At 43.8% G+C, this 27,039-nt stretch overlaps 1 protein-coding gene across 1 annotated transcript; it reads right to left on the reverse strand.

The window, feature by feature from the left end:
• DDO (D-aspartate oxidase) lies at positions 1-27,039 on the reverse strand. The gene is made up of 5 exons (XM_019734929.2): positions 26,882-27,039; positions 24,903-25,078; positions 20,919-21,027; positions 17,528-17,704; positions 1-1,883 (listed from the first exon to the last, which is right to left on the reverse strand). The coding sequence occupies exons 2-5, from the start codon at positions 25,072-25,074 to the stop codon at positions 1,316-1,318; spliced, it is 1,026 nt and encodes a 341-aa protein (XP_019590488.2). The 5' UTR covers positions 25,075-25,078; positions 26,882-27,039; the 3' UTR covers positions 1-1,315.

The following is a 27,039-nucleotide window of genomic DNA, read 5'->3' on the forward strand; positions in this document are numbered from 1 at the left end:
TACACTTGGTATCCAGTTTTTATTTCTAGTCATTTCTAAATTTTCGAACTCACCAATTTATCTGAATTCGATACAATACCACCCCCTGGTGGAAATCTATAGAGAAGAACCCACACTTGAATGTTCTCTCTCTCTCTCCCCACCCTCCCAGCAGAATTTTCTCTTCAAACAAAATCATATTCAAAAGCTCAAAATGAATGAAACAGTAAAAATAAAGTTGTGCTGGGGGCTTTCTCTTTTCCACATTCTCATTGCCAATCCCACATCTCCCCCAGGATACCCAAAATAGAACTTAACACTAAACATAAGCCATCTCCCTCAAAAATTAAAATTAAAATGACTTCTATTTCTCCCGAGCTTCCTCCTCTCAATGAATAGCACCTCCTTTACCATGCACTCAAGCTAAAACCCCCCAGAGGATTTACAGGACACGTGAATGGATCAAGGCTCTGAGTAGGCCCAAGTCAAGAAACCAGGTTAGATTTAGTTAACTCAGCAATTCCCAAACTCATTTTACCAGGAGACACATTCCCCTTCTCCCCAGTACTTTTTTACAACTTGCATAAAACTCTGGTTGTATTTCATTCAGAATGACTGTTCCATCTTAATTAGCAAATTAGCTTTTTGGCTGCACACGCTATTCAGTCTTCAAAAACGCTTAGGCAAGGTCAGCCGTACCACAAGCCAGCGCTCAATCACCTGTGGCAATGGAAAGAACAACCCTTGGGGGATTGACTCCAGACAGCTATTGAGTTGATACCACATCCAATGGGCAAGTTCATCCCAGTCTTCTACCAGGAATTCTCCTAGCAGGAATCATGCTTTATCATCCATTAAACGGAATAAGCCTGTGTTGTGTGATCACTGCGTAATTTTATTCAGAGGTATTATAATGTTCACTTGACCACAACCTTCGAGCATCATGGGCAGCTCTGCCACTGACAGTGAGTTCAGTGATTTCCATACATTACCTCCTCCTGTGGATTTATGAGCCCAAAATGTCAAAATCCCTACAGCTTTCAGTATCCATGTAAATTAGCATAGATCCTTGGATACCAGATCTAAAAGAAATCTTTTCTCTTAACGAGATCTTTATTTTTAACCACAATAGAGCTTTGTGCCCCATGTCATTAGTACCAGACTTAAGCCTAGTATCCGGTTAGTACTAGATTAGATTAGTACTAGTTCTAAGTCTACTAATACATTTTGGATCATTTCTAATTTTGAAAAGAAATCATAGTTCGATCAATAGTCTCCAGGGCCATTTGCTGTCATGTCATGTCATGTCATGTCATGTCATGTCATGTCATGTCACTTATAGCTTTGACGTGGGAATAGGGGTCCTCAGGTCTTGGACACACTCGCTCAACAGCCTGGCGGCCTCAAGAGCAGTACCCCAGTGCATAGAGAAGCCCCCACTCCCGTGGCCGTAGTGGTGGACCACAGTCAGTCTCCGGCCATCCTGGGCTAGGATCTCCTTTTGCAGCCGAATGCCTGCCCTAACGGGCCTCAAGCCCACTATCTCCTTTATGTCGCAAGCTCCATAGAGGGAAGGCTCTAGAGCACAGCATCGGGAAAGAATATCTCTGCTAATTTCTGCATCTGGGACCAGATTCCAGTCTCCTTTTTGCCTACTTCCACCCAGGGTTACATTGGATACACCAGGGTAAACATATGTCAGTCCACTCCCGTCTCGGATAAAATGCTTCACCCAGGGAGCCTGGACTTTGAGCAGTTGGCCCCTCACGGGGAAAATCTTCAAGTCTCCCACAAGTTGCCTGCTTCCAAGGCCTGAACAGTTGACCACGATGTCGAACGATGAGTGAAGCTCCCACAGGTCTTCTATTCGCCGGGTGAGTAATACGCCCCCACTTTCTTTCACTCTGAGGAGAATGAGAGACCGGGAGTTGAGCCTTAGCCACTTCCTGTTCAACCCCTTATAAGAAGTGATGGACAGGAACATGAAAACAAACACTTTAAGAGCTTCCAGGACCTAAGCATGTCCAATTCTAGCCATCAACTGCTTCACATCCTTGGAAACTGGGGACTCCTAAAGTTGAACCTAAATAAAAACCTATTTCAAAAATTCAGAACAAGGGAAATTATATACCTTGTCCTTTTTATGATTAGTAGAGTTCCTATGTCATTTAGATGCCAAATAAACACCAAGTTAATCTGGTATTTTAAATTTCCAAGCACTTCTTGTTTACACCATTTGTTTAACACATAAATGTACTGCCTTGGAATTTTGCCTCATTTTGTTAGCTCTAGTATGTTCCTTTGTATTAGTCTGGTCTCCCAACTAGATGGTTGGGACAGGGGTCACGTGCTTCTCCCCCTTCTGTCTATCACGGGAAGTTAGCATGAGAGTGACACAAAATATTTGCAGCTGATGGACTAAATGACAGTTGTGATTGGTAAGGATTTTTTGGACAAAGTATATCAATAATGAAAAGAGATGGCTTATCCAGGTCCTGTAATCTTTCTTTCTAATTGTAGTAAAATACACATAACATAAAATGTACCGTTTTAAAGCATGCAGTTCAATGCCGTTACATTTAATTCATTCATATTGCTGTGCAGGCAACACCACCATCCATCTCCAGACTTTTTACATCTGGCAAAACCGAACCTCTGTACCCATTAAACAATTACTCCCAGGCCCTATAATCTTACTCATAGGTCATTTGGAGAATATAGGAGGTGTGCTATGAGAACGAGACTATCAGCGGCTCTGTTCAGCAGGTGCAGGTCGAATGGCTGGGTGCAAGGCACTGCTAAGAGAGACCAAAAATGTGTGAAGCACGGCGCCCTTCGTCTAGGGCTGACAGAGGATCTGGGAGATGGGAGTGTAAATACTTGGCAGAATGAAGTCAGTCCCAAATGAGAGGTAATGTAGAATCAGAAAGCACGGGTCGAAGTCCCAGTTCTGCCTCATGTTAGCTTTGAGGTATTGGCCAACTCACCTCACTTCTCTGACCCTGTTTCCCCGTCGGTGTCACGAGGAGGACACCTCCCTTGCCTGCCTCAGAGGATGGCTGTGAAGTTCCAAAAAAATAATGGGCATGATATACTTCAAAAGATATGAAGCACAATACATTCTAGGGGACTAATAACAAGAAATCATAAATTTCTCAAGGGAGATTTTGTCTTATCCTTCTTACTACCTCTATGACCCAGCTCATTGCCCAATACCTAGTGCACTTGACATTGTGTTGGCTAATACTAGGATTTCCAGGCGGGAATTCCCACCCATTCTCAGGAATTTTTTTCACTTTCCCATTCCCAAATCCCGAGATAAAAACTGTTTTCTGTTCTCCACAATGAATTGTTTCCACAAAGTGACGGCCGATACTACCAACCACCTGGGTTCAAGGAGCCGATTTCCCGACCAACTTTTCTTGGGATTCAGGAACAGGAAAGCGAAAAAATTCCTGAGAACAGGTGGGAATTCCCGCCTGGAAACCCTAGCCAATACTGAAGACAACATGAAATACTGGTTTGGATGTGCGATGGCTAATTTTATGTGTTGACTGGACTGGACCACATGGTGCCCAGATATTTGGGCCAAATATTATTCTATTTCTGTGAGGGTGTTTGGATGAGATTAGCATTTAAATTGGTAGACTGAGTAAAGCAGATCGCTCTCCCAAATGTGGGTGGGCCGCATCCAATAGCTGAAGGCCTGAATAGAGCAAAAAGATTGACTCTCCTGCTGCTAGACTGCCTTTGAACTAGGACACTGACTTTTTCCTGCCTTTAGACTCAAACTGAAACACTGGTTCTTCCTGGGTCACGAGCCTGCCGTTGGCTCTGCCGGGTCTCCACCTTGCTAATTCACCCTGCAGATCTTGGGACTTGTCAGGACCCATAATCATGTGAATTCCTTATTTTAAAATATACATATTAGTGTATATATTAGCATATATCATATTTATTACATCCATATTCATATATAATAAATATATCATATATTTATTATATACCATATCTACTCATATACGTCTATATATAGTATATACTCTATATATAGATATACATAGAGAGAGATAGAGATACAGAGATATTGATATATACACATCCTATTGGTTTTGTTTCTCTGGAGAACCCTGACAAACACAGAATGGCACCACACGAGCATCCTCTCTCTCTAACTGCTGCAATTCAAGCCTGTTCCAAGGAGAATCTGAGAAGGGCTGATACCAGAAATGTGCTTATACACTATCTGCCCGAGAGAGAGAGAGAGAGGAAGCAGTCATGCCAGCAGTTCTGAGCACCATCTGCCTTTAAGGAAAAATAAAGAGAGGTTTAATGCTGAAAGAAAGCATAAGAAAAGGCAGAAACTTCCAGAGCATAAATAAGACGTGTCTGAGAATAAGTGACGGCATGGTTTGATGTTGATTTTAACTTAGCAAGGAGGAATTCTTCAAAGTGATTCAAATTTTCCCCTCCTGCTCCCTGGTTAGAGTTTAGTTGAAAATTGCATGAGGATCAGCGGAAAGTCAGCTGTCTTCTGGTTCCCATTTCTAGCAAATGCTGCAAGCTGATGAGAATGGAAGCAATCCTTTGCTCCTCTACGGCATCACAGACCCTGACCCCACAGCTCAGTTTCCTAGTCTGTAAAATGACAGCATTGGATTGTATCAGTGGCTTTCCAACTTCTCCCTCATCTGGCTGACGGGTAAGCTGGTGAGGGGAGCTGAGCAGGTCTCCATCTTCTTAGTCTCTGCACCCCCACCAACCCCAGCACTCTGCCTCTGAAGTATCTCCAAAAAACAAGAACAGTTTGATACCTCTGGACTAGATGCATTTGTTATTCAACACACATTTGCTGGGAGCCTGTCCTGTGCCAACCAGTGCTAGGCTTCAAAAGCCCAAAGCCTACCTTTCGCTCTAAGTTCACACAAGTAGGTAGTGCACGTACTATTAAACACTAGCTGGTGCTTCCAGCAGCAGTGCTCCAAATAGCAGAAGTTCTGAGCGCAGATGCCTTTACTCTATCTAACATTGCTTGTTATTCTGAAAAATCACAAAAGACAGTATGTGGTTTACCTGAAACAAGGAAACCAAAGAAAAGAATCTAGCCAACACCCACACGGAGAACCAATAAAGCCAGTGGACTACTTTTGATGCAGCTAAAGGTCATTCAACGATAGCGAATGAGACTGGAGTTCCTGCCTTGTTTGCTTTCGAAGTAAAATAGTTCATAGAAGTTAGTAGAAGAGAAATAACTGTAAAGTGTGTGTTGTTTGCTTGTTTGGACACTCATAGAAAGAAGAGTAAATTGGAATTTTGTGGCAGTAGTGACCAACATATTGCAGTGCATTCATTTGTCAAGTTGCGAATGGGAATAAAAACTTTCAAAAAGAGTTGAGGCGGGCTCTGCCCTTTACCAGTCGTGTCACCTTGGTCAATGTACTCAGCTCCTCTAAACTAATCCTCCGTCCATAATTTGGACATAAAAATACTGACGTTAGAGGCTCACTGTGAAAATGAAATGAGACAACATCAACAAAAACTTTGCTATAGGGCATCACACGTTGTACAGTTGCTCAATGAGGTTTTTCATAAGAAAAAAAAGGGGTTAGGGGTTTGTTATGCGACTGTAAACTGCAAGACCTGCTGTTTCATATATGTGAGTATGCCCACCACAAGAGCTAGAAAGCCATTGTAAGCCATACATCACTTACATTCAATTTATTTTATGACCTCTAAGACTGACATTTGAATTTTTAAAAAACATTTGAAATTGGCCATTATTTGAACATTATCTTGATTTTGCTTTTATAATACATTGTGGATTCCATGTGTTAATATTTAAACATTATGTTCTGTGTTCCTACCATCCTAATTAGAACTTAGAATTCTTCTCCTAATTCAGAAAAATAAGGGAATTTACCATCCTTGGAATTGGAGCAAATTTCTTAAACTCACTAAACTTGTTTCCTCAACTATAACCTAAGGATAAGAATGCTGAGCGCCCAGCGTTTTTATGATGATTATGTAAGAATTCAATAAACGTAAATGTCCTTTTCCATTTTAAGGGTACCCTGCTGGTTGAGCTAGTGATGAAAGTCCACGCTTTACCTGGAAACTTCTTAGATTATCATAGCAGATGGATTGTTGGAAGGCCCCACCAGGACTGCTGTGCTGGGTCTTTCCCACGCCTCATACTCCAGGAGGAAACTTACTGAATGTGCCCTGGGACCAGTCATCCGCGTGCTATTGTAATGTGACCACAAGGTGATGCCCAGTCATTATTGTATATCCCATGGGCCATGCATCAGGATGGCACCAAAGTGTTGGAGGAAACTGTACCTAGAAGCTGGATGTTCAATTAGATGACCAGGCAACAACCTACAAGGCTGCTTTTATGACCATACAAAGTAGTTATTCTGGAGGTTTTGAGTGACATGGTCAGGGGTATGAGAAGCTTAGTGACTTTGCCCTTAGGAATTCCTGCAACTGAGCAAGACCTCATCCTGGACAGGGAGAATACCATGCCCCAACTACCCATGAGGAAATGGGGGACGGGAGGACTCAAGAAGCTGTGCTCATAACCCCAGCCCAATGTCCTCTGGTCATTATCCTAAAACCCAAGAGTGTCCATTTTCACCAAGCCTAAAAGCCAACTCTCTGCTGGACCACATCAGCCTGACCCATAAACATGGGGGATGGTTTTTTTCAGGGCCCTTCCTTTAACTCACCAGGAGTTCCATTAAGCACTTCTTTACATACACACCACTTCCCAGGAGCAAAGGGGAGTCCCCTCTTCCCCTGCCTTCTCTTGGAACTAGAGGAAATTCCTGCACCCCACCTCCCATCCCCTGCCCAAGCTTTAAGAGAGGACTCCAGGGCAGTGTTAAATGGGGAGGTGGGGATTCTGACGTGGAGACCTGCAGTGGAAGAAGTGCAGGGGTAAGGCAGGGCCCTGGTGAGCTCTGGTACGGAGGATGGGGCCTCATGACAGCCTCACTGGGCAGCGGGGGCTGCAGGAAAGAGGCACAGACCTTGGAGTGAGAGGTCAGGGCAGGAAAGGGGTGCAGCCCAGCAGGGATAGAATGGGGGGGGGTGCAGCAGAACCAAAATATCACCCTGGAACCTACGTACACCTGGAATTTGCTGGCTGAAACTTAGACCATAACCCTTTTGGGAACCTAATGAGTAGAAACAGAGAAAAAAATTCTTTTTTGTCATGTAAAATTTCTAAGCACTTTCTGTCTTGCCAAAAGTAGACATTTTAGCCCTCCTTTATTAACCTTTTAACAGCTTGTACCTTTATTCTGGGAAGATCATCCAAATAGTTCTCTAAGTTAGGCAGATATAACATAAACTCTCTTCTAAGGATTCAAGAGGGCTTTGCGGTGAGAAGGGATGTGATTATCTCTGTGAAGGCCCAGATGTTTCTCTGCAGACCAGATTGCTTTTGGAAAATCTGTGTCTAGGCCAAGGAGGGTGGAGGGAGGAGGGGATGGCGCTGTGTCTGTTCCCCAGCTGGCTCCTCACACTGGTTAGAACTTTCTCCATTAGAGGGCGAGGGCCAGAGCCTGGAGGACCGATTCTAAGAGAACTGGTGAGACTCGGGCTTGAGTAGGGCTGTGGAGGAGCCCAGGTGTCAGAGGACATTTCCTCTGCATAGAACCCCACCCAGAAAGAACCTGTGAGTGCTGACACAGGATCTATAGCTTCAAGTTTGTTGGAATGAGGGAAACAGCCCTGAGTTTTGAGTCACTATGTAAGGACAGCTTGGAGAGGAGATAAACAATGAAGAGCTAGAAAGCCATTGCTAAAGATGTGGAAAGATGGAAGGACAGCTGGGGGAGGATGGTGGTCAAGGACCTAGAGAGGAAAGGTGGCTCTTTGAGGTATTATGTATCAATGTATTATTAAATGTAGCCAATTAAATAACTTAGTCCTTGCTTCAAGCCTGAAACATGATACCTTATTAACAGTGATCAGAAAATAACTATTTTCAGTCTATTTGTCTGAAAAAAAGAAAACTAATTTAAAATCTCAGTTGGCAAATAGCACTACACATATAGAGTCACAGAAAAAAAGTGTCTTCATAGTGACACTTAATGTGACTTTACCTAAAATAGCTTATGGCAGTTAAAATTTTAAACATATAAATACCATTTTGCATGTGATAGGAATGTAAACGATTTGTACTCAGAGGTTGAATGGTGGTGTTTTAAAAATATATCCACAAAATCTTTGACCTTCAACACTGAAGCCTAATTCCCCTCTGAATATGGGCAAAATCTAGTAACTTGCTCCTAATGAATATATCATATTTTTGCTGTGTGTAATGCGCACCCACGTTTTTGGCCCAGACTTTCAGGGAAACAGGACTAGCACTACCCACGTGTAATACACATCCTTATTTTTCCCTCACAAATTTGGACAAAAAAAGTTCACATTATACACAGGAAAACACAGTACATATTATACATATGTGTATTGCAACTCTTGATCCTGGATTTTCTTTGGTTGTAAAGCATGTTATCAGGAAAATTGGCAAAATCTGAATAAGGTCTGTAGATTTCAGAAGTGTACCTATGTTCATTTAATGCCCTCATCCTGATTACTTGACCTTGATTATATAAGGGAATGTGTTGGGTTTAAGAAATCCATATTCAGTATTTGGGGTAGAGTGGCATCATATCTGCAGTTAAATGGTTCAGAAAAAAGAGGTATATTTAGAGGGAAAAGGATAAAGCAAATATGGTAAGTTTAAGATTTGGGGAGAGAGGTCCAAGATGGCGGAGTAGATAAACACTCTGCCTGCTTCCTTTCGTAAACACATTAAAATTACAACTAAATTTTAGAACAATCAACCTGGAGAACCAGCTAAAGTTTTATAATATAAAAAAGAAGCCACGTCAAGACTGGTGGGAGGGGTGGAGACATGGAACTGGTGAACCCCAAACCTCCGTGCCGCAGTTGAGAACTGCGAAGGGATATCTCAGCCGCATTGGTTCCCCCCAGAGCAGCAAGAGGCCCCAGCCCCACACCGGCCTCCCCAGAGTACTGGTGAAAGAAAGAGGAGCCCCCACAATATCTGGCTGTGAAAAACTGGGGATTCAGACCATCTGGGAGGGATGGAAGGCTACAGGAAACCCAGATGTCCTCTTAAACAGCCCGCGCACAGACTCTCTCACTCGCAGGCACTCACCTTGGGCTCCAGCAGAGGGATGGTGGCTCAGGGGGCCTCAGAGGTGTGTGGGGGCCAGACTGAGGTGTGTGGCTACAGGGCAGGGCTGGAGGACAGTCACCATTTTCCCTGTGTGGGTTCCTTCTCTCGTGCAGCTGGCAGGCAGGTGCCATCTTTGCTGTGTTGAGCCCTTCCCCACAGGCGAAATCTGAATCTGATTGGCCTGGTGAGCTCTGCAGCTCCATCCTCCTGACTCACTGGGAACCTGCCCTATCCAACTCCCCCAATGCTGGATACACTTTCTCATGCAGCCAACCCCGCCCACATTGCACTCTTTATTGGAAAACTATCGGAGTCAACGGGCCCCAGGTGAGTGGCAACTGACCTCAGTGTGCTCTGAGACTTGCTGAATCTCTCCAGGCTCAGCACTGGCACCAAACCAGAGTCTACATTAACCTGGTAACCAAAACTCTTTCCACTCTAGTAACTCCCTGAGACCCTACCTCACCCAACTTGAATACAGCACGAGCCTTTATCAGGGGCTGAAACTTGAGGTAGCCAGTAGGTGGCAGCTGGCCTCCAGGTGTCCTGGCTTTTTGTGGAGCTACCCCAGGCCTGATACTCATGGTAACTGACCTTGGTTTGCGAGGTATCTTCCGTGCTTCCAATCTTAGCACAGGCAGCAAATAACTGCGGATAGCTTTATAGCTCTTACCAGGTAGTTCCTGGCCAGTCTCAGACAGTGGATGACCTGGGCCTGCACCAGAGCCCTCCCAATAGGCACCAGAACCACCATACTTGGAGATTGGCTTCAGACCACAACACAGCAGCACCCAATTAGCACTGCAAGCAGCACACACAAAGGGCAGTCTCAACAGGCACCAGAGCCTGGTGGGGCAAATCCCATTAAGTGGAGTAAGCTCCCCCACAGCAGCCTGTAAGCTGTGGACATGGCCAAACCCACAGCCCATCAGTCTGAGGGTCAATCCCACCTACTGGCATACCAATAGCAATCAAGAGACTCACTGCAGATTGAAAGACACACACAGATGGAAAGTAAAGGAATGGAAAAAGTTATTTCATGAAAATGAAAATTTAAAAACAGACAAACAAAAAGCTTGGGTAACAATACTTATACCAGACAAAATACACTTTAAAACAAAGACTATAACAAGAGACAAAGATGGACCCAGTAACCTCACTTGTGGGTATTTATCTAAGGAAACCCAAAATGCTACTTCGAGAGGACCTATGCATCCATATGTTCATTTCAGCATTTTACAATGGCCAAGATGTGGAGGCAGCCTGGGTGTCCATCAATGGAAGAGGAGGTCGTACATATATACAATGGAAAATTGCTCGGCCAGGGAAGGGAATGGGTTCTTGCCATCTATGACAGCATGGATGGACCTGGAAGGTACTGTGCTGAGTGGAGTGGCAGACAGAAAGACAGCTGCAATGTGATTTCGCTTGTATGTCAAATCTAAAGAACAGAATACACAAAAAAGAACAGAAACAAACTCATAGATATAGACAACATTTTGAAGGTTGCTAGATGGGAGGGGAGTTGGAGCTGTGGGTGAAAAGGGGAAGGGATTAAGAAGTATTAGGTTGGTGCAAAAGTAATTGCAGTTGAAAAAGTTAAAAATAATTGCAAAAACCGCAACTACTTTTGCACTAAATTTAACAACAAATTGGTTGTTAAAAAATAGTTATAGGGTTGTAGAGTATAGCATAAGGAATATAGACAACAATATTGTAATAACTATGTGTGGTGTCAAGGGGTATTACACTTGTTGGGGTGATAGATGGGAGGGGGTTGAGGGACAGGGTGAAAAAGGTGAGGGGATTAAGAAATACAAATTGGTAGTTACAAAAGTCATAAGGATATAAAGTAAAGCATAGGGAATATAGTCAATGATATGGTAATAACTATGTATAGTGCTAGGTGGGTACTAGACTAGTCAGGGGGATCACTTCTTAAATTTTATAAATGTCTAACCACTATGCTGTACACTTGAAATTAATATAAACTAATATTGAATGTCAATTGTAATTGAAAAATTTTAAAAGGGGGAAAGGGGAATGGGAATAAGAGGTCCAAATTTCCAGGTATAAAACAAATAAGTCATGGGGATGTAATGTACAGCATAGGTAATAGTCAATAACATTGCGATAGTGTGGTACGGTGTCAAATGGTTGCTGGAATTATCGTGGTGATCATTTATTTAGGTTTATAAATATTGAATAACTATGGTGTACACCTGACATTAATATAATATTGTATGTTAGCTATATTTTTAATAATAATCTTTAATAAAAGAGATTTGAGGAATCTGGGTGAATGATACATGGAATTTCTTGCATTTTATGAGGCCCGACAATTAAATTTGCGAACTTGTTGCAACAATGCTGCTAACCTTTTTTTTGATATCAGAGGGATTATTCATTATGAATTTGTACCAACTGGACAAACAATTAACCAAGTTTACTATTTGGAAGTGCTGAAAAGGCTGAGTGAAAAAGTTAGACAAAATGACCCGAAATTTTCACCAACGATTCATGGCTCTTGCATCACGACAATGCACCAGTTCACACGGCACTGTCTGTAAGGGAGGTTTTAGCCAGTAAACAAATAACTGTATTGGAACACCCTCTCTACTCACCTGATCTGGCCCCCAATGACTTCTTTCTTTATCCAAAGATAAAGGAAATATTGAAAGGAAGACATTTTGATGACATTCAGGACATCAAGGGTAATATAACAACATCTCTGATGGCCATTCCAGAAAGAGTTCTAAAATTGCTTTGAAGGGTGGACTAGGTGCTGGCATTCACATTGGGTAGAAGGGGTGTAGGCGGCAACAAAACAGACCCTGGGTGTGAGGAACAAGCAGTGCCCGTGTAGCTTCTGGTGCAGGAGAGTGGGTGGCAGCCCACAGAGTGAGTTTTGGGGCCTTCCCACACCCCACCACGAGGTGGCCCTGCCTCCCTTCTGGCCTGAAATCCTTGCCCTGAAACGCTTGCCTTGGTCTTATAGGAGTCCTTGCCCTACGGAACCTCCCTCAAGAGGAAAGAGGACGTGTGACCCTCTCTCTCCTGGCCAGATGCCAGGCACTGAGGGAAGGCAGACAGCTAATACCTCAGAGTGGAGGCCTCTGCGCACTATTTGTGCAGGCCCCACATTGAGCGGCAGGAGGAAGCATGAGATATCAGGGATCCTAGGGGGTGCTGGAAAGGGGTGGGGTGGCTTCCCTTCAGCAGACTGTCAGGGGTGTACTCTCTATCTGAGGCACTCGTGTCCCCGCCCACTGTCATGGTGGACATGTACATCAAACAAATGGACTGAAAAGGCCCCCCCAGGACTCTATGGAGTCAAGAACAGCCCCCCTCAGGTCTCTTCTCCCTCACTCTGTCACCTGAAAACAGACAGGAAGCAGTGTGCTTCCAGGCACAAACCCCAGCTCGCTGGTCATCATGCCTGATGGTGTGGCAGTCAGAAGGTGGCTCCCACTGGCATAAAGTACCACTCACTCGGAGTTATTTCAAGTAAAGTAAAATGCTGACAACAGGTTTCCAACTAATAAGAGGGTAGCAGGATCTTTCCCAGACCTTTATCCCAAGTTAGAGATTAGGCCTGAAAATAAGGCTATTATGGGAATAAGGTGCCTGTTTTCTAGAAGGTGATACTTTAGAAGCAGGCAGAACAAATCATCCTGATAATTCAGTTGACCCTTTAACAAGGTGGGGATTCAGGGCGTCGAGTCCTACGCAGTCGTAAATCCCCACATAACTGTTGACTTCCCTAAAACTTAAATACAGTCCCTTGGTATACGTGGGGAATTGGTTCCAGGACCCCCAGCAGATACCAAAATCCACAGGTGCTCCAAGTCCCTTATATAAAATGTCGTAGAACACTGCATACAGTCAGCCCTCCGCATCTGGGTTGGCTGAATCCACAGATGCGAAACCTGAGGATATAGGACCAACCATACGAGTATATTTACTGAAAAATAAATCTGCATATAAGTGGCCCCACACTCTTCAAATCTGTGTTGTTCATGGGTCAGCTGTAATTGTTTCCGTGTGAAGATGATTGAGGGTGGCCCAGAGCCTAAACATTCATTCTCAGCCAGAGGGGGAGAACAGCTGGAACTGTGGCCATGCTGGGGACTGGCCCTCGCTCACAGTCCAGTGTGGAGACAACCCCACCCACCTCCACCCATGGGAAGCTTGTCACTGCCCAGGGCAGCCCCAGGCAAACTGGAAGACTTCCAAGGACTCCTCAAGAGAAGGGACACATACAGTGGGGGTGACTCACGCTGACTTCCCTGCCTCTGCCTTCTCCCACATGACACACCCCTTCTGCCACCTCTTCAGGGGTCCTGGGCCTTCATGCTCCCTCTCTGCCCCAACAAAACTCCCATCTTCCAAGGATTTATCTACTGTTCATCCCTTAAAACAAACTGAGAGCAATGTGCCCTCTCTCCCAGGGAGAATTCTGTGTAAGTTTTCTGTCTCAACTTAATAGCCAATGATTTGGTGAAAGATTGGGAGAAACTCTTCACACCCTCACCCCCTGATTACTATCCCTAGGACTCAGAACTTACCCTGACTAATTTGAGCTGTACCTTCCTTCCACTGGGCCACCTAGAGGACCCCGTTCTGGCCCTTCTCCAGCTGTGAGTGAGAAGTATGTGGGCCCGAGAGATGCGCTAATTCAGAGACCTTTCCCTTCACTTCCAGTCCATGAGCTGGATCCCCATGGGGATTCCCAGGATCCCCATATTCCCACCCCACTTCCAGGGCCTGCATTGTCTTCTGAGGGGCAGACCATGCCACTCTGTGCGCCCCTGAGCCTAAAGGGTGGCCAAGGGAGAGCTATTTTTCTGGGGGAGGGTATGGATGGAGCTTGGGTATACGGGCTCGGGTGCCTCCTAGCACATAAGGCTGCCATGTTAAGGTGCAGCCCTCCTGGGAATCCAAGAATTCTAAATGTAAACTTGGCCTTCGGGTGGTCATAAGGCATATTTGCTAAGGTAAAAGGATAAATTACATCATATTAAAAGGTTTGTCAGCTTGACCAAGAACTTTTAAATATTTATTCATCTGCATGTGGGCTACTGTTTTCATTCTTGTCCCAGGCCAGACAAGGTAGAGGAGGGTCTGGTGTTGGGTGTGTCCTCTCGCTCTACCCTAAAGTGAGATAGAGGGAAACTTCAGGGGACAGAGGGAAAGGGAAGGAAGAAAGAGTAAAGGCAGTTTATTTCTGCACTGAGTCCATAATTTTAAATAATGGCATTGCTGCAGGTTTCCATTAAAGAAACGATGAAGGAAAATATTTATAAAAAGAAAATGTTTTTCTTCCCAAACTGAGGTATATGGTATCTTGTTCCCAAAAGTAAGACAGTACTGGGGGGAAGAAAAAAAAAGAAAGACAGAAAAGAGGCAGACATGTCTTGAAGGGGTTTCCACTGGCCAAATCTTGGACAATTTGAACATCAAAGTAAATAAAGAGAGTAAAAGACTGAAGTATATTGAATAAAATAGAAACCCATGAGTCCATACTGATACAAATAAATACTTGAATAAATAAATACAGGAAAAGAAAAGACTCTTCCTTATAGTAGAAAGCAAATTAATGTAGGAGAAATTAGAAAATTATCACTTGGCAAACATAGCAATGATTCAGGCAATAATTATCAATAGGTGCTAAAACTAGTCGGTAAATGTGTGAAAAAAAACAGGATATTTACATAGCCTCAAGGTATTAATATATCCTGACAAATCATTTGCAAAGAGGAAAAGCAGCAACTTCACAGTGGAGATAGGTGGCAGACCAGGTGATCAAAGGTGAAGTCCCTAGAAGAGGACAAATTGACACCATGCGCCTCCTAATACGATGCAACAAGGATTCAACACCTACCTCTATGGTGTCCCATCAAAAATGCAATAACTTCAATCTAATCGTGACAAAACATCAGAGAAATCCCACTGAGGGACATTCTACAGAACAACTGGTCTGTACTATTCAGAGTTGTAAAGTTCATAAAAGACAAAGATAGGCCAGAGCCTACAGAGACATGACAACTAAATGCAATGTGTGATGTGTTTTCATGGATTGGATCATGGAGCAGAAATATATATATTTATTGTATAAAGTTCCTTATGGGACAATTGGCAAAATATGAGTAAGGTCCATAGATAATAGTATAGTCACATTATAAATACCTGGGTTTTGTGTTGATGTTTTTTTAAATCATAGTACTGTGTTTATGTAAGAGAAAATCCTTGTTCCTAGAAAATACACATGGCGATATTTAGGAATAATGGGACATCATGTCTGCAACTTAACCTTAAATGCTTCCGGGTGAAAAAAATATGTATAAAGAGAGAGAAGCCGATAAAGCAAAATATAAGGAATGTGGATAAAGTGTTTACAAGAGTTCGTCCACTTCCCTCGGCTCTGCATCCGTGACCATCTCTGATCACCTCCTGGCTGACCCCACACATAGAAGCCTCTCGCCAGCCCTTGACAGTCTCTGTGATGGGAACAAACACTCTGTGAGGTTTCCCCTCACCCACCTCGTCCCAATCTGCCAGAGACCATGGGGCTCCAGCCAGGTTTTCTACAGACCTTCTAGGACATTGAGACGAAATCCAACATGAGGAAGCCAAACGATAGCTTTGGAGGTAATAATGAAACTTCAGCCCAAGAGGACTAAAAATACCCCAAATTATAAAATTCTCTAATGACACCTCACCTTTTATTCCTAACGCTTTGTACATGTTCTTCCATTTTTGTTATTTTACCATTAAAAATATTATGTACCACATTGACAGTCAAGTTCTGCCACTTTGGGCATGCTTAATAATTTCCGCTATCTGCATTTAATCAAGATAAAGATATGATGCTTCTACTTTGCATCCCTCGCATTAGCACTTCCAAGTTTTTCTAGTCATTGTTATACTACAACGACCAAAACGCAACACTACAAGATTGGCACTCAGGAAAGGTGGTGCTAAAACTCAGATGTTGGCTGGTGGGCAACTGCACCACGTGATGGCTCAAAATGTTAATTTATCAACCGGTGTATTCAGGTACCAATTTAGTCTACAAACAAGGGTTTATGGGCCAGTGAACAAGGCACAAACGTGTGTGTTTTATGAAACTGGAACTTACAAAAGTAAAAGGACTCATATAAATTGCTGAGAGGTAAAAGCGAGAAGAACACTTACAAAGCTATAAAAATATGTCATGATGCTCATGAAATGTATCTAATGGACTTAGGCTCCCATTCAATGCTCATAAATCTGTCCTTAACCCTTACCATATGTGTTACTGTAATTGTTAATTAATGTATAAATATAAGCACACACATATATACACACATACACACTATCACCCCAATATAATATAAATTCCTTTATAAAAATGATCATATGTTTATCCTTCTTTTTGACCAGCTTCTAATACAGTACCAGGTATATGTAGGTGTTCAACAAAGAATTGTGGGATTAATGAATTATCTGAGTCAGTTATTCTATATCTTACATCTGGGACCGGGCCACTGTTGTCACTGCTTACCTCAAGTCGCTTTTCTAATATTTACACAATAATTCACACTGTTCCTATTCAACTACCAAATAGGCAGATTTGAATATTGAAAGGGACAATGTATCACAACCCCCAGCATGCTTGCAATTTCTAGACTAAACTATAGAGACATTTATTGATGTGTCTCAAATAAAGATGCTTTTGATGTGTTTCCTAATGGACTGGAAACAGAAGTCCTGAAAACCAAGCCAAAATGCAAGTTCAAGGTATTTTGGGCTAACCTGGGTGAGAAAGCAATTGCATAATTTAGATAAGTCCTCATATTTTAGAGTTCTTATTTATAACAAAAGAAAATAATGAAGTTCCTTTCTTTTCACTAATGAGAAAAAAATTCAAAGCTAATTTATAATAAGCATAAGATTCCCTCATCTAAAGAACTAGAGTAAACCATCTGATTTTATAGCTGGAAGTGTATTTTCCAAACTTCTCCATTTTACAGGTGAGGAAACAAAGATATTGTTTCAATAAGTGGGTTTCACTGCAGGGTGGGGTGGGGGACCAGATCGTGGGTCAAGGTGTGCACTGGAGGTGGGAGCTGGACGTGTTACTGCCAGCATGGTGACTGACTCCCTCCTGTGACACAATCACTATCTTCACGGTGTTTTACAAAGTCTTTGCCATTTGTGGGCTACAAGACTCAATGCAAGAGCTTTGAGGGGCCACGGAGAATTTCCAGAATACATTTTATGAATAGCTATGAAGTCATTGATGGCTATGAGAGATGAAGGAAACATCAAAGAGCCATTTCAACCAACCTTTTCTCCAACCATGGGAGGTAGGCAGCACCTTCACATTTCAGGGTCGTAAAAGCTTGACCAAACACATGTTGAGGGAATTTCTTCAGTTCAGCCTCGGTCATCTTTCGAAATCCCAGAACCACGTCAGCCCAGAATGGCACTTCCTCAGAAGGAATGCTCTCAAATATCTGCCAACTCAAACATATTAAGTGGAAAAAAATTCCTGAAATTTTGTGAAATAACACATTTCTAGTGAACCCCAAGTGACAGTCTCTAAAGCATTGAAAAATCACATTTGCTATACACATACAGAGAAAAGGATCTATTCATCCATTCTCTTGGGTTCAGATAACTCAGTAGCTAAATTTAAAATGTTCATGATTGGGGAATAAGACATTTAAAAGATAGTGTGTCTTTTAAAGATTCAATTTAAGTCTCTTTATCTAAAAAACTCTTGCCTAGATTCTCTTTATTTACTTATGACCATGCATATTTGAGGGAAGATTTTTCTATTTTGCAGAATGCTTTACATAAATTATAAGCAAACCATCAAAAGTTTAAAGGCCAGCCTCAATTCTGAACAAAATATCTAAATTGGAATAGTAATGGTGGGAGTGAAGGAGGCAGGGGTGCAACTTGTAAGTTAAGTTGTAGGTCATCACGTTTAGTACTTGATAGGAGAAGCTGAATTGTGAGAAAGAGCCTGTAATTAAGTCACAATTGGGGGTGGATGAGAATGGAATGACATTGGTCGTTAACAAGAAGGCTGTAATAGTGCTACCAATAGCTGCTAGGCATCTGGATTTAGAAGTGTTGGGATGTTTTTATCAAAAGGCGTACATGTTGTAAATCACGGCTGCTCTAAAATAGCAAGGAAAATCATTCGAGAGCTGCACACGGCTGCTAATGAGATGGTCATTAATGTGCCAGAACGTGTATCTCTGAGTAATTCATGTAAAGTGGTCCCCACGGAAGGTACAAATGTTGTCTGCTGCAGGACTTCATTCTGGGCCCTCTTGCTGCCTCACTCTTCACACTCTCCCTGGGCTAGATTGCCCTCTTCCATATCTTCACCATCACATATAGGCCACTCAGAAGCCTACATCTCCAGCCCGCTCCTCTCTCCTGAGCTCCAAAACCAGATGCAGACCCGTGTTGCCTGCTCCCCACTGGATGGCTAGCTCCCTGTCTCCTACATTAGCCACCCCGCATGCTTCCAATACCCCTTCCCCCAGGCTTTTCCAATTAAAAAAACGGTCCCCCATTCACCCAGCTGCCAACTCCAGAAACCCAAGAACCATTCTGGACTCTCTCTCCTCTCTTACATGTCATCAACTATCAGGCCCATCACGTCTCCTCTTAAACACGTCTCAAATCCATCTACACTCTATCCATGGTATCAACACCTAATTTATCTCACCACCCTCTCTCTTTCTACAAATCTGTCTTCTACACTACAGACAGTATATTTTTAAAATGTAAATATGATCAGGTACTTCACTGTGCAAAATCCCTCAGGGGCTTCCCATAACCCTAGAATTTTTCAACACACCATAGTCACCCTAGACTCAGGTCTATGCATGTGCTGGTCCCTCTATCTGGAATGCTTCCTCCTCTGTTCCGGACCCTGCCTCTGCCCCCTTCACCTCTACAACATCACCAGACTAACCTACACTCATCTAGATGGTTTCTGCTGAAACATGACTTTTTTTCCTGGTGGCTTCTCACAACTTCCCAGAGCTAGTTTATTCTCCAGATACACGCTTCCTTAGCACCTTGTAGTCTTCCCTTGGTAACTCAAGTCTCACTTTTAATGCATTAGATTTAGGATATTCCCTACAGACCATAAGCTACGTGAGGGCAGAACCGTGTGTGTCTTTCTTGAAAATTCACTCAACACATATTTAGTGAGCATCTACTATATGCCAAGCGGTATGTACCAAATTGCTCATTTATATATCCCTAATACCTAGGACAGTACTTGATACTGGTGAATGTTGAAAAATTGTTTTGAGGGAATAGATAGATGAGTAAGGCTATATGCACACAACATTGGCCCTTGTCTTTGCTTGGCTGGTCCAAATCCTTTTTGGAAGCCAGTGGGATAAAAGTCATTCATCTGAGGAAATAAATAACTCTCTCTTAGAATATAGCTTAAAGTACATTTTTTATAATACCCTCAACGGTGGCCAAGTTTTACTCTTGAAAGTATATACGAATTTTGGACATAGCTGTTTCCAAAACTTACTTAGAACCAAGGTTTGTGAATTAAACTGGGTCATGTTGGGTTTGGACAAAAAAAAAGTGTGGCCCTATATCAGTGAAAACCGTTTTTCTCTGTGACTCATCAGCTGACTTGGGAGAGAGTTGTAACATCAATCCACCTTCAGAAGGTAGAGAAGTGAAAGTTGCTACTTTGGACAGGGACTTTGGGAAATTAATGATGTCACCGTCATTGTGTGTTTGTGATGGTGAGGGAGGGCAAAAAGAGGAAAAGGATAGAAGCCTGCCTGACGCAGGTATGTTCACCAGCAGAAAATGTCAACAGACTGTTGATCTCAAAAGAGGAGAGAGGACAATTGGCTTTGTTTTTTTTAGAAACAGACAAAAGATGCAATGGATTTGAGAATTTAACAAAAGGCACACATCTTTCTGCTCTTCAAAAGGCTGTAGGCATGACTGTTCTCACACAGGATAACACAGACGACATACAAGCTATGTCAGAAAGTAAAAGGCAGAAAGTAAAGGTGAGACTGGCTAGTGATCTCTGTTTAAGAAGATATAGAAAGATATTGTCATAATTTAAATGCTAGTTTGTGTGAGAAATGCTACATAGGATTTATTTTTAAATTATTTTGTTTAATTACACATGCTCCTGAAATCAGAAATCAGAATCAAATAGAAGTGTGCCAACCATTTCAGAAATAATTTTTTCCCAAGTGGCACTTAAAAAGGTAACTTTAGTGATCTATAAAATTTACTGGTTTGGAACATCTAATTCTCCGAGGACATGACATATATAAGATGTCCCTATATTTTGGATCCCTGCACCCATTCCAACGTCACACCTGTTTGCTTCCCATCGTCCATATCATCCCCACATAACCCAAGCTCTTGCTTACCTGACATATTTTTTTAGCCATATTTGCAAATCACTACATAACCCCTGAGGAAACTCAAAATAGTATTTGTGATGAGAAACTGGAATGGTTGTTTATTGGTAAAAAAAATACAATACTATAGCTTGTCTTTCTTGAGTTTTTTGCAGTAGAGCCTAAAATGTTCTTCTAAATTCTCTCACCTCTAGGTCATAGCTCTGGTCATAGTAAATAATAATAGTTTGTGTAGAATTCTACAGTCTGTTCGGATCATTCTAAATTCTAAAATAACTTCAGATTTCCTCTCTTACCCAGATACCAGGTGAACACACGTCTCTCCAGCTTCTGCAGAATTGGCGATTGCAAATAGGTGGTCAAACGTCTCTCTAAACCACTGCTTCTGTTTGTGAATGGGTGTATCTGCAGCCATGTTGAAAAGCAAAGGGGAACAGAAAGGAAAATGATAGTGATGGCTGTGCTCTGGATAAGCTCCTTCCTAAAAACTGGCGAAAAATAAAGAAGCAAGAAGGAACATTTAGATAATGGACCACCCTGTGGCCGACAATACATCAGCAACCAAAGTTTTGAATGTTGACACACACGGTTAATCAACAGAGGGGAAACCAACAAATCAGAGCAAAATCTGATATGCGAGCCCCCTGGCAGGTGGTTTGGTGCCCCAGGTAGATTCCAGGGACTAGGGGTCTGTGAAGTGTCCGTAACCAAACTGAGCAGAAGTTAGTTTATGGCTGAGGCATCCAGCTGGCCATTCAGTAGAAACAATAGGAGAAAGAACTCAGGGACTCTTTCCTGGGGGCTGAAAACATGGTGGGTGACAAGGGGAGACCTGTGGGGTGCAGAGAACAGACTGCACATCAGTGGGAAGAACATGGAGTGGAACTCCCCGTCCTGACACAAGGAAACAAGGCCTCCATTGCCCAGGTTAGCTCCCGGGGAAGGGCTCCTTGCAGCCCCAGCCATTACCTCCACCCCACTCTATTCCATGTACTCATGGACCAGCATAGAGGAGCATTTCCAGGGTCAGCAGAGACGTACAGGGACCACACCAGGTATCACCTCTCTGTCAGAGTCCTGTGGACCAGTGTTCTCTATTTCCCAGGCATCCCTGCCAGAGCTCAAGATATTGGACCAGGACACAGCTTCTAGAAGGGTACCAGATCTGTCAGGGAGGAAATAAGAGTCAGGGCTCCGGCCCCCCAAAAAGAGTGTCCAATGTAGGCACAGATGAATCCAACTGTGAGTGAAGTATTTGGTCATCTGATCCCTGTGGAAGGGTCATGAGGGAGAGTCCAGAGTCAGGCCAGGGGCTGGGGAACAGTAATCTGCGGCCACAGAGGAAACGAGGGAACTGAGGCAGAGAAGGTGCTGCGTCAGCTCTGCTTGGAGAGACTCCCTGGAGCTCAAAATAGAGGTGAACAGGCCCCTAGAGTCATCCTGCTCCCCAAACAAAGCCCCCAGGTCAATGAGGGCATTTCAGTAGCAGTGTTTAAAACTTAAAGAGGCCACAAATATCTCTGGAGGAGTGGATCTGTACTGCCATCTTTAAACATGTGCCTGTGTGAACTCAACACTGTATTCCAAAATTGCAGACTGGGGCCACTGGTATAGAAATAAAAAAGAAAGAAAGAATGAGCTGCAAAGAAAACTAAGTTAGACCTCTATGGATTGTACGCCAATCATCTAGGCCAGTGTATGGGGCTGTATTGAAATGCATCCCCCTGTTCCCTCCCCAAACCTTAAAAACAAAATAGTGATGGAGAGTCACACACTGAAGAAGTCATCCCAAAAGGACAGACCATTCCAGTTCAATAGTGGGTAGAGCCAGCCTGGTGACGTAACTCATGTCCAAGTGCTGGTAAAAGAAAATTGTAGCCAGAGTGACGGTAATTACAATAGCAGATGGTGACATAGCACTTTCTGTGACCCAGGCACGGTGCTGATTACCTTACACATACCAACTCATTTCATCCTCACAACAGCCGTATAAGATCAGTATGGTCCTTGACCTTCCTGAGCACTGAAGACGGTTATCACTGGGGCTGGTCTGAAAGAAACCCGGAGAGCAGACCAGAGTCTTTATCTAGCAGCACCAGAGAGAAAGAGCCTGACCCAGGCCCCAGCCACCTGACCAGAGTACGAGCTTGGGCCTCACTGGCCTGGATGAATTCTCAGATGAGCCTCCTTTGAAGATGGTTCCATGACTATCAGGCTAATTCTGGCCACTCACCTGGGCCTGGGGCAAGCAAGGGGGCTCCTAAAAGAGGGACACAAGAAAGGCACCCAGGGAAAATCAGCACTGTGCAAACACACCAGCCTCCTGTGCTTGTTGCCAGGGAGCTCCCGGGAGGTACACTAGCATTATGGGTTCTGACTAAGCCACGTTCCTGGACCTGCAACGCCAAGGTACTTCCCTCCTCATCCTGGCAAAAGATGGGTTTATTCTCTGTTCGGTGAAACAGGAGGGTGTCTGGACTGGGAAACACCATGTACAGGCAAAGGCAGGGATGCCATAGTGAGAAGGTGAGGGTTAAGGAAACACATGCAAACCAGATGCTTAGACTCCAATCCTCTTCTCCCCCTGCCTTCAAGAATGACGCCAGCCAGGCCTTCACCCTTCCCAGCCAAGAGACTGGAAGCCTCTTCTCTGGCAAGCATGACTTGCCCTGAAAGAAAGGACTTATACATAATGACATCAGAGGTTCTCCAACTAAACAGCCCTGACATCGCACTCCAGTGAGACTCAAGGCAACACGCCCTGTGCAGGCGCTCAGAAATTGCTATCAGCTATTTAGCAGCCTGCTCTTAACTGTTGGCAGACAGGTAAAACTGACCATATGGCCCAGGAAAACCTGCAACATGAAAAATGAGAACATCCAACAAAACTACACAACTTGGAGACAACAAAAACTATGCAAGGAGAAGATACTTTTGAAGTTATAATTAGTATCTTCAGAAAGATAAGAAAAGACATTGCAGCCTTAGAACACCAATAGGGTGTTCTCGCAAAGGAAAATTTAGAGATTAAAGCAAGAGCTTTGCAATATTAAAAATGCTAGAGTCAAAACAAAATGTCACCAGTAAGGTAAAAGACAAAATTTATAAAATCTCCCCGAAAGTAAAACAGAAAGAGAAAGAAATAGAAATAGGAGGGAGTGGGGAAGCTAAAAGAATTGGAGGTCCAGTCCAGGAGGCCCGGCATAATAGCAATTCCAGAAAGAGAGAGAGAGAGAGAGAGAGAGAGAGAGAGAGAGAGAGAGAGAGAGAGAGAGAGAGATCAGGAGGGAGGAGTCAATAACAGTAATTTAAGACTGTTTCCTGAACTAAAGAACATGAGTTTCCAGATTAAATGCCCAGGGCAATGTTCATAGTCCAGATTGCTGCTCTTTGTAATAAACCTTTTGACTGTCTAAACTAGGTGCATGTATAACTTTGACTGAAAATTAAAACTAAACTTAAAGGGGAAAAAGGAAGGTGAAAATAGTGAACATAGGCCTCATTAGCTGCAAAGTGATTTTGGTTTCTATTTAATGCTATTTCTGTTCTCCAATTTCAGGTGGAAAATACAGAATGGAAAGGATGCATGGACATGTTTTTAAAAAATCAATGCATCTGTAGGCCTGAATACAAATTGATTGATTATTTTATACTGGCTTAGAAGTGAGGATAATTTTAGTCCCATTACGTACAAGTAATTTCTGACTTGACTGTCATTACTGGTGAAAACAGAAAGACTTCCAGTTACCAGTTGCGGCAGTCATTTGTGCTGTTCACCAATTACGTCTGGCTCACCTCCACCTTCTGGGACCCTTACAGAATTGCACTTCCTCGCCTCTTTCTGAGGGATGGGCGCATTGGGACTGCTGGCCAATGAGCTGTCATCACAAGTGATAAAAGTCACTACTAGGCCAGATCTTTTAATTGCAGAGGGGATACACCCCACCCCACCCCCAGCTCTTTCCCCCCAGGCACAGGTGCTAAGGACATTCAAAACAGCAGCTGCTTCATCAGCTTAGGTCCCTGGGTGAGGAGCAAACCCTAATGATCAATCAACATATACGGTGAGCAAGAAATAAACCTTTGCTTTTAAGCTGCTACGGTTGGAGGTTATTCTTGTCTTACAGCATAACTGAGCCTTTCCTGACAGATAAACCAAGATGTGGAAAGTGTACGATACACTTACGCACACATCCAGCTGTCTTTGTCAACAGAATTCCACTAACATCATTTCCCCTAATATCTAGCATGTCTGACAGAGGAGCAAAAATCCCTCTCACCTGGGTTAGCATGGGGAATAAGGATTCCAGCTGCCACATCACTCGTGGTATCAGGAGTGAACTTGTCTGAAATGACGGTGATGGAGCATTGTGGGACCAGCTTGGAAATGCACAGAGCAGTGGAGAGCCCCATCACGCCTGCCCCCACCACGGCAACCCGGACCGTGTTCATGGGTCTGTGAGGAGAGAAGAGTCGAGCTGTCAGCCTTGTTTTAGGGATTATTCTATCCAGTGCAAAGTCTGGCCCTGCGGTCAGCAGCCACTCAAGCTAACACCTTTCCTGTCAGCGTTTCTCTTAGAATAAAGAGAGGTCTCTGTAAGCTCTCTTTCCATTAAGTGTCAGGGTACAGGCAGCAAAGTCTCCATGGAGATCTAGACATCAAGGCAAAACCAGCCTGGAGCTGCCTCTAGAACACATGACAGGTAAGCAGGTTTGCAGGTAGGGGGAGATTTCTACTCATTCTGCCCCTTTTCCTAAACCACTTTCTCTGTGGGCACAACCTAGGGAAGGTCGGTGAGATGAGCAAGGTAGACGCAAGGAGCAAAAACCTCCTGAGGAACAGTCACTGAGAGGGCAGGATGCATGGGCAATTTAGAATTCAGCCTTACTGTCTACAAACTGGTTTGTAATTATAACAACGTGACAGAAAGTTTGAACGACTGACCTTGCCATCTCCTCTCCTGCTCCTTGTCTAACTGGGGACCAACTCTGCCCACCGCCTTCCCCGCCTCTGTCACTGCTTTCCCCACCCCCACATTCTCACGCTCACCCCTATCCTATGCCTGAAACCCCACTCTCTGAGAGCAAGCTTTTCAGGTAAGGAACAGGATTCCTTGGTGGACCCAGCTGCTGATTCTGTACCCTGGGGAGCAACCTGGGGTCTCCTAGCCTCGATTCCCTCATCTGTAAACCAGGCCAGATGAATTCTTCATTAGCGCCTATGGGTGGTAAATAAGAGAGACCCACCGAGGTTGTCTCATAAAGGCGGCTCTTTTGGAGAATTTGTATGAAATGCAAGAGGCAGACGTCCAAGAACCTGGGCTGGGCAGCCTGAGACTGGCACCCAGTGTGGGAACTAGAGGGTTAATAAGGGCTCCACACTCTCCTATCCCCTTACCCCTGAGCCCGGCTACAGTCAGCTTCTCTGACCACCATGGCTTCCTTGCTTGTCTTTCCAATTCTGTTCCCACTCTCTGTCTAACTCTGTCTGTAGGTCTCAGGTTGAAACTCCAGAGAGAAAATGCAGTTAGTCCAGTTGAGCATTGCCATCCCTATCAGACGAAGTTCTAGCACCAGGCCAGCTTATCAGGGCTGCACCAACATGTAAATCTGCCCGTGGCATCAGCAATAGCCAGGTCATGTGATACAAATCATGGCCACCTGCATGTTCCTCAGGGGAAGTGGGCAGTTTCCTCTGTTGTGTGCTGGGCAGACCTGGTACGGCTCGGCTGTCAGCAGTCTCTTCCAGCTCTGAAGGTCTCTGGCACTGTGATGTTTTAGTCCTCCAATGAGGTTTACTGTGTTTTATTTCTACTTCTTAAGTAGTACATGCATTTCCTCAGCCATTAGTTAATCTGATTGCTCCCCAGCAGCTAAAAAGGAACAGGATTGCCAGAGCAGAGGGAAGAGAAGGGAAGGGTCCAAGGCAAGAGGCAGGGGACAAGCTTGAGGAGCACAGCCTTGCACGTGTCCCCTGGAGGTAGAAAGTAGCCACCTACTCCCTTACTGACTTTCCTCTTTCACACCAGCCTCCCTGCCCAGCAACTTTCTCAAAATAGCTCTAATAAATTGAGAGGGAAAGTAATCCATGGCTGAGAATAACCAGCTGCCGGGTGAAGAAACGTGAGCCAGCAAGGTGGGTACGTCCCGCCCCAGGGACCTGTGAATCACTGTCACCAGATCCCATTAAGACACTCCCCTAAACTCCCAAAATATGGGTAGAATGACCCCTGAGCCGCAAGCAAGAGGATTCAAGTACCTGGTCTCTGAAAAACGCAGCCTGGAACCCAAAGAAGGCTCTGGCACCAACACTTGTTTTCCCAGTGAGTGGTTGATCCAGTGCCCAGAGAGACAGAGGGAAAGCAAAACTGCTTCCCATTGGGGAAGTTGTTAAGGACGTTGCCTCTAACCTTACTC

Source organism: Rhinolophus sinicus, linkage group LG05 (genome assembly GCF_036562045.2).
Source record: "Rhinolophus sinicus isolate RSC01 linkage group LG05, ASM3656204v1, whole genome shotgun sequence".
In the NCBI taxonomy this organism is placed as follows: Eukaryota; Metazoa; Chordata; class Mammalia; order Chiroptera; family Rhinolophidae; genus Rhinolophus; species Rhinolophus sinicus.

Excerpts from the sequence above, each read along its gene's own strand:
- DDO (XM_019734929.2), bottom strand. The coding sequence starts at position 25,074 with ATGAACACGGTCCGGGTTGCCGTGGTGGGGGCAGGCGTGATGGGGCTC. Across the intron at positions 21,028-24,902 it reads TATTCCCCATGCTAACCCAG|ATACACCCATTCACAAACAG; the intron begins GTGAGAGGGATT and ends ACATGGCTGCAG. Across the intron at positions 17,705-20,918 it reads TGTGTTCACCTGGTATCTGG|TTGGCAGATATTTGAGAGCA; the intron begins GTAAGAGAGGAA and ends AATATGTTTGAG.